Source organism: Muscardinus avellanarius, assembly GCF_963383645.1.
Source record: "Muscardinus avellanarius genome assembly, chromosome: 9".
NCBI classification, from domain to species: domain Eukaryota; kingdom Metazoa; phylum Chordata; class Mammalia; order Rodentia; family Gliridae; genus Muscardinus; species Muscardinus avellanarius.
Genome location: NC_137795.1, coordinates 87,689,877 through 87,703,862, shown reverse-complemented (window position 1 = coordinate 87,703,862; position 13,986 = coordinate 87,689,877). Strand labels below are relative to the sequence as shown.

Sequence of the window (13,986 nt, the reverse complement as noted above, 5' to 3'; positions counted from 1 at the left end):
CACTTCACAAAAGAAGAAATTCAAATGGCCAATAAATGCATGAAAAAATACTCAACATCACTGGCAATCAGAGAGATGCAAATCAAAACTACCCTGAGATTTCACCCAACTCCAACTAGAATGGCAATCATTCAAAACACAAACAACAACAGATGCTGGCGAGGATGTGGAGAAGTGGGAACTCTAAGACATTGTTGGTGGGATTGCAAATTAGTGCAACCACTTTGGAAAACAGTATGGAGAATCCTCAGAAGAATGGGAACAAATCTTCCATTTGATCCAGCAATACCACTGTTGGGTATCTACCCAAAAGAAAAGAAACCAAACTACCAAACTAATGCATGTGTATCTATGTTCATAGCTGCACAATTCACCATAGCCAAACTATGGAACCAGCCAAGATGTCCATCAACAGATGAATGGATTACAAAACTGTGGGATATGTACACAATGGAATTTTACTCAGCCATCAAAAAAAACTCAATTACGTCATTTCCAGGGAAATGGATGGAACTGGAGGACATAATGCTAAGTGAGATTAGTCAGGCACAAAAAATAAGAAATCAGATGCTTTCCCTAATATGTGAGAGTTAGGGAGAAAGGAGGAGCAAACAAGATAACCTAAAGGAAGAGAAAGGAGGGGGAAGAGAAAAATCTCTAAAGCGCACAATGTACTTAAACATATCGAAGTCAATCACTAAGCCAAGCAAGGAAGGGAGGGACGGGGAGGGAATGGGGTGGTATTTGGGTAGGGGTTAAATCAGCGATGAGTACATGTTTGTACACACAAGTTTTTTACCCCAATAAGTTGTATGAATATAATACGCCAATAAAAAAAATAAAACTTAAAAAAAAAAGAAATTCTAAGTTGTTCAAAGCATCTCTTAACTTGGTGAGTATCTTCAGTCATTTGTTCAAAAATTTACAGCCACACTGATGGCAACAGCTGGCACTGGAAGGCAAGGACAAGCAACCTCATATAAACCTGTCAATTTAAATCACAACACATTCACAACCTAAGGGCCCGCTTTTATCATTAATGTAAAGGACTTTTTCCATAGTGCAAATGAATCAAATTAATATGAAGTAAAAAATGTGGAAATGACAAAAGAAATGTTTAAAAAATCCAAACTAAAATACATCAGAGGTAATTAGGAACAAGAATTCCCAGACTGCTGGCTCGGTGCTTAGCAAAGCTGATTAGGTAACGCCCTGCCACAGATGGCACTCCCAAGTGTTTTTTAAGGCAAAGGCCAACCCTGGTCAGCAGCCAGGGAGAGGGCTAAGGTTCTCGGCTAGGGACAGCGCTCTGTCCTTGGGGAGCTGGCGCTGGCAGGAGAAGTGCCCCGCCTATGGAATGTGACTCCTGAACCTACAAAGCTCTGTCCTTGCTCAGGGAAACAGCCACCATGAGTGTTCCCCGCCTTCTCCCTGGAGATGGGCCAGGAAAAAGCAACACCTGTCCTTCCTTTCTTAAAGACATTTCTAGAGGCTGCAGCTATGTCAAGAGATGGGGGAGGAAGGGAAATGGAGCTTTGCCATTGGTTTTGCCATGCCGCCTTTGACCTGACACTGGTTCTGTGAAGAACAATTTAATAAACACCCCCTCACGGGGACATCCCAAAGACTAATGACATAATGTCTAGAGGGCTGAAAGTGCTGAGGCTGATATATATGGTGCCATCAGCACCTCCTAAAAGAGGTAGACGAGGATGAGGCTGCTGAAGAATCAACCTACTGTAGCAGGTAAGTTGTATGTTATCCAAGAACTGGCGTTTACCCAGAAAGTACCATGAGCCATCAATATTTCAGTCCATATACACAACAGGGAAGCAACTTTCCTAGATGGTCCTTAAGGCAATTAAAAGTAAAGGTATTTGGGTAAAGTATTTCATTTCTATGGGCTTCAGCTATGAGCTCTTTACCTATAAAAATGGGGCCAATATGTATATTTTATAGGGCTTAGATAAAAGTGAAAACAATGCTCTTAGAGTTTGATGCCTACCACAAAGAGAAAACTCAATAAATGACGCAACATATAACCCTCTATTGGAGGGATTGGGCATTACAGAAGTGTGGCACACGCCTGTAATCCCATATTTGGGAGGCCGAAACAGGAAGAGTACAGGTTCTAGACAAGCCTTGTTAACTTAGCAAAACCATTTCAAAATAGAAAGGGCTGGGGGTACAGCTCAATGGTAGAACGCACCTGGGTTCATTCCTTAGAATCAAAATTAAAAAGTCATTTTTCTAACAATAACAAGCAATAAGATTGAAGCAATAATAAAAAGCCTTCCAACAAAGAAAAAAAAAAAGCTCAGGACCAGATGGATTCTCAGCTGAATTCTAACAGAACTTTAGAGAACAACTACTGACGATGTTCCTCAAACTATGCCATGAAATAGTAAGAGAAAAACACTTCCAAATTCATTCTATGAAACTAGTATCACCTAACACCAAAACCAGATAAGGATACACCAAGAAAACTACAGGCCAGTACTGCTGATAAACTTCGATGCCAAATTCCTTAATAGGATCTTAGCAATTTGCACTAAAAATCATATCAAGAAGACTGTTTATCATTACCAAGCTGGTTCCATTCCATGGTTTGAAGGTTGGATGAGCATATGCAAATCAATAAACATAATTCATCACATAAATATAACTAAGTACAAAATTATATGGTCATCTCAATACATATAGAAAAGGCATCCAACAAAATTCAGCACCTGTTTTAAAGACACTGAAGAAACAAGGGACAGAAGAAAACTCAAAGGATATATACCACAAATCCAAAGCCAGCAACACACTAAATGGAAAATTAAAAGTATTTCCTCTACAATCAGTAATAAGACAAAAATGTCTACCTTAACCACTCCTATTCAATATAGTACTTAAAATTTTGGCCAGAGAAATTAGGCAAGAGAAGGAAATTAAGAGAATATGAAGTAAAAAATCTGTTTGCAGATGACAGGACCCTATACTTAGAAGATCAAAATACTACCAGAAGATTTCTAGAGCTGATGAACAAATTCACCAAAGTAGCAGGATAAAAAATAAAAAAAGCAACGGCTTTTCTATATAAAAAATCTGCTGAAAAATCAAGATACCAATTTCAGTCACATAGTTTAAAAAAAAAATCCTAGAAATAAAGCTACCCAAGGAGGTAAAAACCCTCTGTAATGTAAATTACAGAATACTGAAGAAACTGAAGGAGACATCAGAAGATGGAAGACCCTCTCCTGTTCTTGGATAGGCAGAACTAACACTGTTAAAATGGAAATATTACCAAAAAAGATTTACAGGCTCAAAGAAATCCCTACCAAAATACCAATGACATTTGTTACTGAGCTGAGAGTGGTGATAGGGGTGGGGGTGGGGGGACAAAGAGAAGCATCTTAAAATTCATAAAGAAGAACCAAAGATCTTGAATGGCCAAAGCAAGTTCTGAGCAAGAGGAGCTATGCTGGAAACATCACAATATCTGAGCTCAAATTATACTACAGAGCTACAGTAACAAACAGCATGGTAGTTGCATAAAAGAAACATATGGATCAATGGAATACAAGTCACAGAGACAAATCTACATAGACATGTCACCTGATCATTGACAAAAGCACCTACTGAAGGAAAAAAAAAAAAAAACAGCCTTTTAAACAAATAGCACTGGGAAAGCCAGATATCCATATGTAGAAGAATGAAACTAGATCCCTATCTCTCACCCTGCACAAAGTCTATTCCGGGTGGAACAAAGAACTAGAATTTAGACCAGAAACTTTGCAACTGTTAAAAGAAAACACAGGACCAACCCACCATCATACAGGCACAGGCAATGACTTGCTCTGTATGGCCCAATTAATGAGACTGCATCAAATTAAAAAGATTCTGCACAATAAAGGGCAACAATTAAGAGTGTAAAAAGAGAATCTAAAGAATGGGAGGAAATCTTTACCAGCAATTCTTCCGACAGAAGATTAACATCCAGAAAATGCAAAGAACTCAAAAAACACCAGAAAGCCAAATAACCCAATTAATAAATGCACAAATGAACTACACCGACATTTTTTAAAAGAAATACAAATGGATAGCAAGTATATGAAAAAATGCTCAACATCTTCAGCAATCAGAGAAATGCAAATCAAAACCATGTTGCGATTTCACTTCACCTCATCAAGAATACAAATGGCAAAGGATGGCGAGGATGCAGGGGGGGAAAAAGGAACGATTAAATATTGTTGGTAAGACTGCAAATTACTATAACTACTATGGAAATCAGTTGGAGATTCCTCAAAACACTAGGACTGGAACCACCAGAAGACCCAGCTTTATCACGCCCCGGTATTTATAAAAAAAAAAAAAACCTAAAGTCAGCATACTACAGTGTTTATAGGCACACGTACCCATGTTTATAGCAGCATAACTCACAATAGCTAAGTTATGAACAGCCTAGGTGTCTATCAACTGAAGAATGGATTAAAAGTGGTATGTATACACAATGGCATTTGGTTTAGTTTTAAATAAGTTGTATCGCTTGCTGGTAAATGGATGGAATTATATGTAGATCATGCTACGTGAAATAAGTCAGATTCAGCCTGTACCTCTGTTTCTCTCACAGATGGAATCCAGAGAGAATAAAGGAATCCAAAGGGACCTCAGGAAAAACAGAAGGGAGACTAGGAAAGTGCAAGAGGGCGATGAGGTGGAGGGAGCTGCAGGAAAAGGGAAGGCCTGGGGACTCAAACTGACCAAAATCATGCCATGTACATGACTGAATAGATCACAAGGAATCGACTTGTATAATTATATGGCACTGACAAATTTTAAAAAATAAAAAAATTGTGATGGGCATACACATGCATGCACACATTGCTTCTGAAACTGAACTAATGAACTTGCATTTTGGACAAAAAAAAAGATATTTCACAGAACAAAATTTGAATATCATAAAAAACATACAAAGAGGCCACATCTCCTAAAAATCTGCTTAGAAATTGAGTCGGAGAGAAAGGAATAAGCCTGGAGTGGTGGGGCATGCCCATATTCCCCAAACTTGCAACGCTGAGACAGGAGAATCATGGGTTCAAAGACAATCTCAGCCGTAGTGAGACTCTTTCCAAACAAAAAAATAAAAAGAAGAGGGGAAGGGAGGACAGGCAGGCAATAGTAGTTGGGTTACCAACCTAACTCTTGGAAGCACATTATCCCAGAAAAGAGATATTATTACATACTATTAACCATTTTTAAGCTTTTTGGGTATAATTGAAATGGGGGAACAATCTCATCCTGGTTTGTGCAGATATGGCTAACCCTGGGCAAATCAGACAAACCCTACACCTCAACGTCCCTCATATTCTTATTCTGGTATAGAAGTTTCTCTACAGCATTTGGCCCATTGCATATAAATCTACTTCATTTAGTAAAAGCTTAAAGAGCACCTACTCAGCACCATAAATTATATTGGACACTGAAACAGTGCGCAAAATAGATGTGGGCCCCAATCGACATAAATACATATCTAAGGCCAGGAGTGGTGGCGCACGCCTGTAATCCCTACACTTGAGAGGCTGACACAGGAGGATCGCAGGTTGGAGGGCAGCCTCAGCAAGTATGAGACTCACATCAACCTAGCAAGACCCTGTTTCCAAGTAAAAACTAAAATCAGGCAGGGTTGTAACTCGAAGGTAGAATGCCACTGGGTTCAATCCCTAGAACTGCCAAAAGATAATATATATATATATATATATATATATATATATATATATATATATATATATCATGAGAGAAATCTATTCACGTGGAGTCTCTCAATTCTATAATCACAAACTATGAAACACAGATACAGAGTAATTACTGGCAGGGGCAAGGGGCTGTGACAGAAATCTAAAGGAAGTCACATGTAACCTGGATCTGAAGGAGAAGCAGAAAGTAAGGAGAGAGAGCAATGAGGAAAGTAAGAGGGGCCACAGCAGAAGAAAGCACCAGGACAGACGTCCTTAGGTGCAAGGGACACGGCACATTCTACAGCCTAGCAGAGGCTGGGACGGCGGGAGGAGGAAGTGAGGGAGGGGAGCGAGGTTGACTCAGAGCAGGCCAGACCCACTCTGCGCTGGGCCTGGGCCCCAGGCGCACGGTTATTAGCTGAAGTAGGAATGATGTGAAGGGCACTGGCAAAGCTCCCATTGGCTGCAGGAGGAGAAGGGATGGGAATGGGAAAGGTGGCTGTGGGAAAGCCAGTGCAAGGCTATGGGAGTCCAGACCAGAGAGCAGGTGGCAGAGGTGCAAAGAAAGACGGGAAACACACCTGCAGTGGGCCTCAGAGCCACGCTTCCCCGCCAGGATCCAACAACCATGGGTCAGGAACAAAGGTTACATATGCCTGTACTGAACACACACAAATGTATTTCCTTGCCATAATTTCCCTTTCCGTATTGCTTCAACAATACAGTGTAACGACTACTTATGTATGTCATACTAAGTATGCTAAGTAATCTGGTAATAATGTAATGTCTCTGAGTGGGTATGCATAGCTTATATGCAAATACCACACCATTTCATACAAGAGGCTTGAGCATCTGGGAACGGTGGTGTCCAAGGGGGTCTGAGAAGCAAAACCCCTTGGATTCCAAGGTGTAACTATACAGAGATGCAGGACTTGATGAGGGACTCGCCTAACAGTGCTGTCTCTGACAACAACAGTTAGTGAAAAAGCTCTCAGAACACTAAAGAAGTTGCAGAGGTCTGATACAAGGTCAGGATACCAGTTTTGGACACTCTGGGTTTCTAAGTCTGGCAGACACGAAAATCTTTCCAAGTTCCACATCCAAAAGTACCTACACCTCAGAAAAGAGACTTTTACTTAGTGAGGCCCTTAGCAACACGGTGAAACCCTGCTTCAAAAGTAAAGAGACTAAGCCGGGCGTGGGGGCACAAGCTTGTAATCCCCACGCTTGGAAGGCGGAGACAGGAGGATCGCACAGATTCAAAGCCAGCCTCAGCTACTTAGTGAGGCTCTCAGCAACTTAGTGAGACCCTGTTTCCAAATAAAATATAAGTAGGTCTGGGAGTATAGCCCGGAGGTAGAAAGTCCCACCCCCAATACCACAACATACACACACACACACACACACACACACACACACACACACACACACATACATAAATAAATAAAATAAAATAACTAAAAAATAGGGCTGAGGGTGTAGCTCGGAAGTACAATGCCCTTGAGTTCCATCCCCAGTACCACAAAAAGAAAAAGAAAGAAAGAAAGATAGATTTTGAAAAGGGAAAAGAAAATTTAAAGCAATCTGAAAGTAAATGACTTATAGCCCCACAACTCCCAAATGTCTCCCTTTAAAAATATATATAATTTTTTCATTTTAAGTACCTGAAAAGCCAGGCTAGTTCACAGGAGGGAAAAAATTCAATGTCACGAAAACATATAAAAGCAGTCACTGGTTTGGAAATGAGCCTCATCCACTAAATTTGCTTATTGAAAGCAATGGGGAGGGGGGCAGGGTCTCTGATGACAAGACAGCCTGCAACAACCAGCCACTGCCAGTGCTGGACCTTTCACGGTTTCTTTAATTCCACTGCTCCCACCATTTTTGACCCTCCATTTGTTGAAACGAGTTCCAACTTTGAACACAATGGTTCCCATGGTGATAGAAATTCTGCAATTAAGGGACAGGAGTTAAAAGCAATGATTCATATGTCACTTGAAAATGTTGTACTACATGGAAAAATGTGAGACTTGTCTGGATATCTTGTAGCACAGCTAGGGGGAAATTCCCCGTATAAGCCCCAGTTATAACATGGTTCTACAGAAAACAAACTGACTAGGGCATGCAAACTCTTGCTTTCCTGGGGCTGATCTCTTAAGTATTAAGGAAAAAGCATGCGCGCACACACCCAGCAATTGTTTTTGCTGGTAGAAGATAGCAGGAACCCTAGCTCTTTTAAGACACCAATCTCACTATATTATCTGCACACCAAGAATATTCTGGAAAAATTCCAAGAAAAGTCTGGAAATTTTAAAGCTATATTGTCACACAAAAAGGTTGCACTACCAATCTTAACTAACATGCATGGGGAGAGTGGGAGGGAGGGAGGGAGGGGTGCGGGGGTGACATTTAGAGGAAAATACACCAAGTAATGTCTGCATGTATGTATCACTTTGAATCTCTCTATGATGTATAATTACACTGCACCACTAAAAGCATATATAAAAAAGATATGTTGAAGTCATCTCCGATCCCATTTCCTCAAGAAATTAAAGGAACAGTATTTGCCATGGATATTGAGTCAAGAGATTTTAGTAAAAGGAAGCCAGATGGTAAACAGGGGAGGGGAGGGAGAGGATGCTCATATACTCCACCACTCCCTCAATTCCAAAGCACACCCACCCTTGAGACCAGCACCTATTAATTTGGGGAGCTCAAGCCCTGATGCTGCAGCCAACCAGTTACCACCCAAATCCGTGCAACAGGTAGAAAACAGCAGGAAAGTCAACAGAGACAACAATAAAATCCACAGGAAAACACTGCGGTCATGGTGCCAGTTGTACACAGATTCATTTCTCTTAACCGAAGAGCCGGGAATAAGTGCGAAAAAGTAAGGTATGCTAGATTCCATACAAAAATTCTATTATTAAGCAACATCAAGCTGCATTCTTCCTGGCATCTAGACAAATATGCAAGACGACTATCTTCCTGGATTCCTAACAGAACTCTAAGAGAGGGGGAAGACAAATAATATTCCCAGTTCACAAAGATAAAATGGAGGCTCCAAGCGATATGCTTTCCTTTAATTGTGGAGCATAGTCAAACATATCCTGAAATAAATCTAGGTGGTAAATCAATGTAAATTTCCAAGACTGAGATGGAGACCATCAAAGCCAACAAAACACCTTAAGAATGTACCGTCTCTCATTTCTCTGTATTCTCTGCATCGCTCAGAAACGTCAGTCTGGACTCTTTGGGAAGGACTAGGCAGACAAGATGATTTTACCTCCATGTCTTCCCTAAGCTGTGACAGGCTGCCCTAATCAGCGTCTGTGCACATAGGCACACAGGCTCCCTCACGGTGACTCTTAATCACCATGTGCCACGCTGAACAGCTGCAGAGGTCTGAAGGGAATTGGCAGAAATGTGCAATGATGTGCTAGCCACCCCTCTGCGGCAGCAACTGCCCTGGCTGCTCCCAGAAGCCAGAGCACATGAGTGTTCACTGTCGCAACTGATGGGCCCAGAAGACAGGCAAGTGGTTTCAGGTGGTGAGTCAGGAAAAGCAGTTTGCATCAGGAATGTTCCAGCCCAGCAGAGCTGAGCTGAATCCAACTCCCTATGCGGGGATACAGTATTCATCATTTATACAATGTCACTGTGGGGGACAAAACTCGGGCTCAGCACAAATAGAATCCAATCAACTCTGTTGCACAAGCACCAGTAAACAAGGCTTCTCCCACTAAGAAGGAACCTAATTGCTTAAGAATTGACATCAGATTTGACACTTGAGGTCAGCCTTTTATTCTGCGATGGAGGGCTTTACAATGGCCTGGCACGCTGTCCTTGAGAGCAGAGTCATGGGCTAAGCTTCCAGGATCATTCAGCAGAGACTGCGAACAGGTTCCCAGAAATAAAGGAGAATCAGGTAGGACACTGCTCACAGGAACCAGGCAGTGCCATGATACATGCACTCGGGTGGCTACATATGAATCAAATATGCACTCCCACTCCCTTCCGTGTGACTCTGGGTAGGTTTCCTAAGATATCTATCTGCACTGGTGAGGGAATTCCGTGGCTTGTCTATATGCAACTGTCTATGAGCCAGTAGGTGACTGATATGGTATCAACTGGGTGCAATAGAGATGTTAGACATTACATCAGATAACAGGAGATCTTGAAATTGGAAGCGACTTAAAGCCATCATTCGCACTGCACTTCATGAATGAATACAACATTCTGTCAAGTTTTATACGATGACAAATGAGCCTGTTCTCTGAAGGAACAAGAGGAGATTTAATACTCATTTTAGGGAATCCAGTTTAGTTTTTCTACCTGAAAATTAGCAATTTCATCTTCTACCCAACTTCAAAACCTCTTGCTATAATTTATCATTCTACTGACAATGTTATATGATAAAACTAGTTATATTTATATTTATGGTACACTCGTTGGGCATTAGTTCAAAAGCCAAAGCTTTATCAAACCTGTCACAATATCAATAGTTTAGGTAAGGAATACTAATATGGCTTTAATGTTTTAAGGCCAGACAAAAAAATTGATTGGCCTTAACTTTCTGAAGATACAATAAATATCGACCCCAAGTATGGTATTTTTTCTAGAATCCCAACTGAAGCAAAGTGAGGAAAACACAAATCACAGTGCCTCTCTGAACAGATTTCCTCACTATCAAAGGAGCCATCCCATTTATTTTCTTTGTTCTTCTGGGACACAGAGAACTGCCCAGGACGTTTGGAGTGGGGATGGCATAAAAAAAATAATAATAAAGGGGTGCTAAAAAGCTTATTCATAACACGAAGCATATTGTGCTATAACTAAGAACAAAAGGAGTTGCACTCTAAGTTGCTGCCTTCCCTACAAAGTCAATGCCCTACATAAAAATCTGTACAGAAACCAGGAAGCCACCAAAGCACTGCATGGCACTTACAGTAGAGGCCAGAGGGAATCTTACAACCAGAGAAGGAGAGGGAGCGAACATGCCATACACTTCACTGAGCACACTCCCACTCCGGAACAGCCAGGCTTCCCCTCTACTATAGCCAACGCAGTGCTCAGAAGCAGGGGAAACACTAAATAGCAGCAACCTTCCCTCACCAGTGAATCCCACAGCCCAAGGCTTTTAATGGAGGTGGCTGGAGAGAACAAGAGAGCCAAGTGAATGGAGTTCAGGGCAATATGCAATTATTGAAACTGGAATGGAGCCTGGAACCTGCCATTGAGGGCATTGGCAATCAAACTGTGGTCAGGGCCCCAATTTTAAACCTCTCCCCAGAGGGACCACTTCCTGACACACAGACACGCCTCACTCCGTATCAAAGTCTTTCCACCTGACTTGGTGGAGGAATATTGTCTGCTGGGAAGATAAGGGGCCTGGGAAGGGCCCAGCTTCAAGTAATCGCCTCGGAAGGATTAGATGAAGTCCAAACACTTGCAAATATGTTTCAGTCATCCTTACCTTCTTCCCAATGAGCTTTTTTCGAAGAAATTCCCGGGCCTCAAACATGTAAGGAATGTCATACAGGGGGCGTAGTTTCTTGTTCTTATCCTGAAAGCAAAATAAAATACAACATCAGGAATGATAAAAAGCCAAATGAACACAGCCAAGAGGACAATACACGGGAATGGACGTGGAACTGTATCTCCTAGTGCCACAAACATTAAACAAGTGCTAGGCACCTGACAAGTGAGTAATAGGTAATTGGTTAAAAGGCTTTATTGGGAGCAAAATTATCTTTTTCACATGACAGATTCAAAGTAATCAGTGGAATACTGTTAATTACCCAAGCTGGAAACAAATGTTCATCAACAAGGAAATAGCTACACAGAAAGTATAAAACAGAAGTTCAGTATATAGTAGGACCCTTTACATATTCATATATTCATTATAAATCTATTACCCCCCAAAACCTTTCCTGAGCACCTATCAACTATTAGCTCCACACAAAGCCTTCTATAAATACATGTGGGTATACTGGACTCAAAAATCTTGAAACATAGCATAGAAATAGAAGAGTCCTATAGATAAAAGTTTTGATTAAGTGTTAAATTATGAGATATGGACTAGGAACTAAATACTGTAAGAGTTCAGGGAGGTGGAATAAAGGTGTAAAAGGGAAATAGTTCGTTGACAAAGTGGGACTTAATGTGAGGAAAAAATAGGATGAAAATTAGAGTTGGAAGACAGGAACAAGGAGAGAAGCAGAAATGAAGAATACTTCAGCACACACACATGCCCACAGGAAAGCACTCTCGTGCTTACAGCATTATTTGACGGCCCCAAAGGATGTGAGTTCTCCAAGCAATGTCATCTCGAGAGGATGAGAGAGGGTCTAGATGAAGGTGACAGAGGCAGGAATGGATAGGAGCCCAAGAGATATGAGAACCATTTTCAGAACTGAATTAACAGGAACTGACAACAGAGTGGATAAAGGGGATGAAAGAGTAGAAATCCAATACTGAGTCATGGTGAGAGGCAGAAGTCCTGTTGGTGGGGGTATGGAGGCAAAGAGGATGTGTTTAGGAAATAAGAACTCTCAGCTAGACAGGTTGGTACGGTCATTGTCATGTCTCTCTCATACACTGGCCTCTCAGTTCCAAGAAAACAGAGACCCCTTCTATTTCCGTTTTTCTTTAACATCCAGAACCAAGTACAGTACCTCCCTCATAGTACATGTGCAATACCTATACTTGGTTTGTGCAGCTACAAATGAAACATGTAGAATGATATGTGGCAATCAGACAGGCTAGGAGAATAGGTCTGCATGTGCAGATATGGGGATCTCCAGGACCAGATAATATTTGAAAAACTTCAGGGGAAAAAAAAAAAAAAAAACAGGAACACCAAGGACTATTTGCTATGTTAGCTGTCCATCACTGACTCTGTCCTCTATGATTAGCTGACCCGCCTGAGCCTTTGCCATTTATTATGCACCTGACAAAACAAGATGCCTCTATACAATCTATGCTTTACTCAAAATATTCCTAAGTTATTTTATTTTCTTAAATAGCCAACTACTCTCAAATAAAGATCCTTCATCACTTTAATTCCCATTTTAAACTCATTCAAATGTCAATATTGAGGAAAGGGAATCAAAATAGATGTTTCCTCCCAGATGCTAACTAAGCCTCAATGTCTCAAGCTCATCATAAAACATTTCAAATCATTGATATGACCAAGAAAATCTCTTAGGAGAATGCAAATTCTTCAGATTACAAGGAAATTTGAGCTTCACATTTATCATCCACCTGTCATCAACTTCCTCTGTGAAAAAAAATTTAAAAGGCCATGACTGTTTTCCCAGTGCTCTCCTAGGAAGTGACCCCACTTCCTCATCTCAGATACTGTGTGGAATCAACATGTGAACAGAAAGAACTAGGTACCTAAGCTCTCATCAAGCTCCCAGGGTGTCAGGATTACTGCCTAATAAGCGAGTGTGGCACTACATGTGAGACTTTCATAAATGTCCTGGAAGCCAAGTGAAAATAACGGGGCACAAATTAGAACTTACACAGGATCATGAGTGTAACATGTAAGCCCTCAAGAGAGGAATGGACGGCACTCCATGGAACAGAATGTTAAGTCCAAGAAAGGAACAGAATTTTTAATAAACACAAAAATCAATGGTTATCAGAATCGGCCCTCAGGAATGAAGTACCAATGTATTCGTGTTCACTGTGTGAGAGCAAAATCTAGCTATAGAGAATAACCATGTGATTACAAAAGCCGTAGTGAAGAAATTAAAAATGAATTGAACAAAATAACAACATTCACCATACATAGCCTTATTTACCACAGAACTGGAACTTCTTCACCTTCCCCTACATATTTTGAAATGAGTATCAGTTGACTTGAACTCCAAAACTAGGAATGAAGGCAAGCGGCACAGTTACCACAATTCAAAAGAAGATGCGAACTCTCTCTCTCTCTCTCTCTCTCTCTCTCTCTCTCTCTCTCTCACACACACACACACACACACACACACACACACACACACACGAAGATCATGGGATGGCATCCACCTACTGTGTGAAAGTGGCTGTCTACTGTAAAATCCTGTTTGGAACACACTCTGCAGGACTGGGCCAAGCCAAATTCCCCTCCAGAGAATGACAGAAATAAGCAGTATACCAACAAACACCCTAATAAAAAAAAACAGGGCAACTTCAGAGTCTGATTATATGTCTCTCATGAAGCTAGGAAAGAAAAAAGAGCACCAGCGGACAGCAAGATACCACAGGCGAAAAC

General features: G+C 41.1%; 1 protein-coding gene across 1 annotated transcript in view; it reads right to left on the bottom strand.

Annotated features, from left to right (window-relative positions):
• SND1 (staphylococcal nuclease and tudor domain containing 1) overlaps window positions 1-13,986 on the bottom strand; it is a gene marked incomplete at its 3' end in the record, with an annotated part of 461,155 nt that overhangs the window by 275,703 nt on the left and 171,466 nt on the right. The window contains exon 11 of the mRNA XM_080701065.1: window positions 11,197-11,286. Coding sequence (XP_080557191.1) covers window positions 11,197-11,286 — 90 coding nt within the window. The remainder of the gene's footprint in view (window positions 1-11,196; window positions 11,287-13,986) is intronic.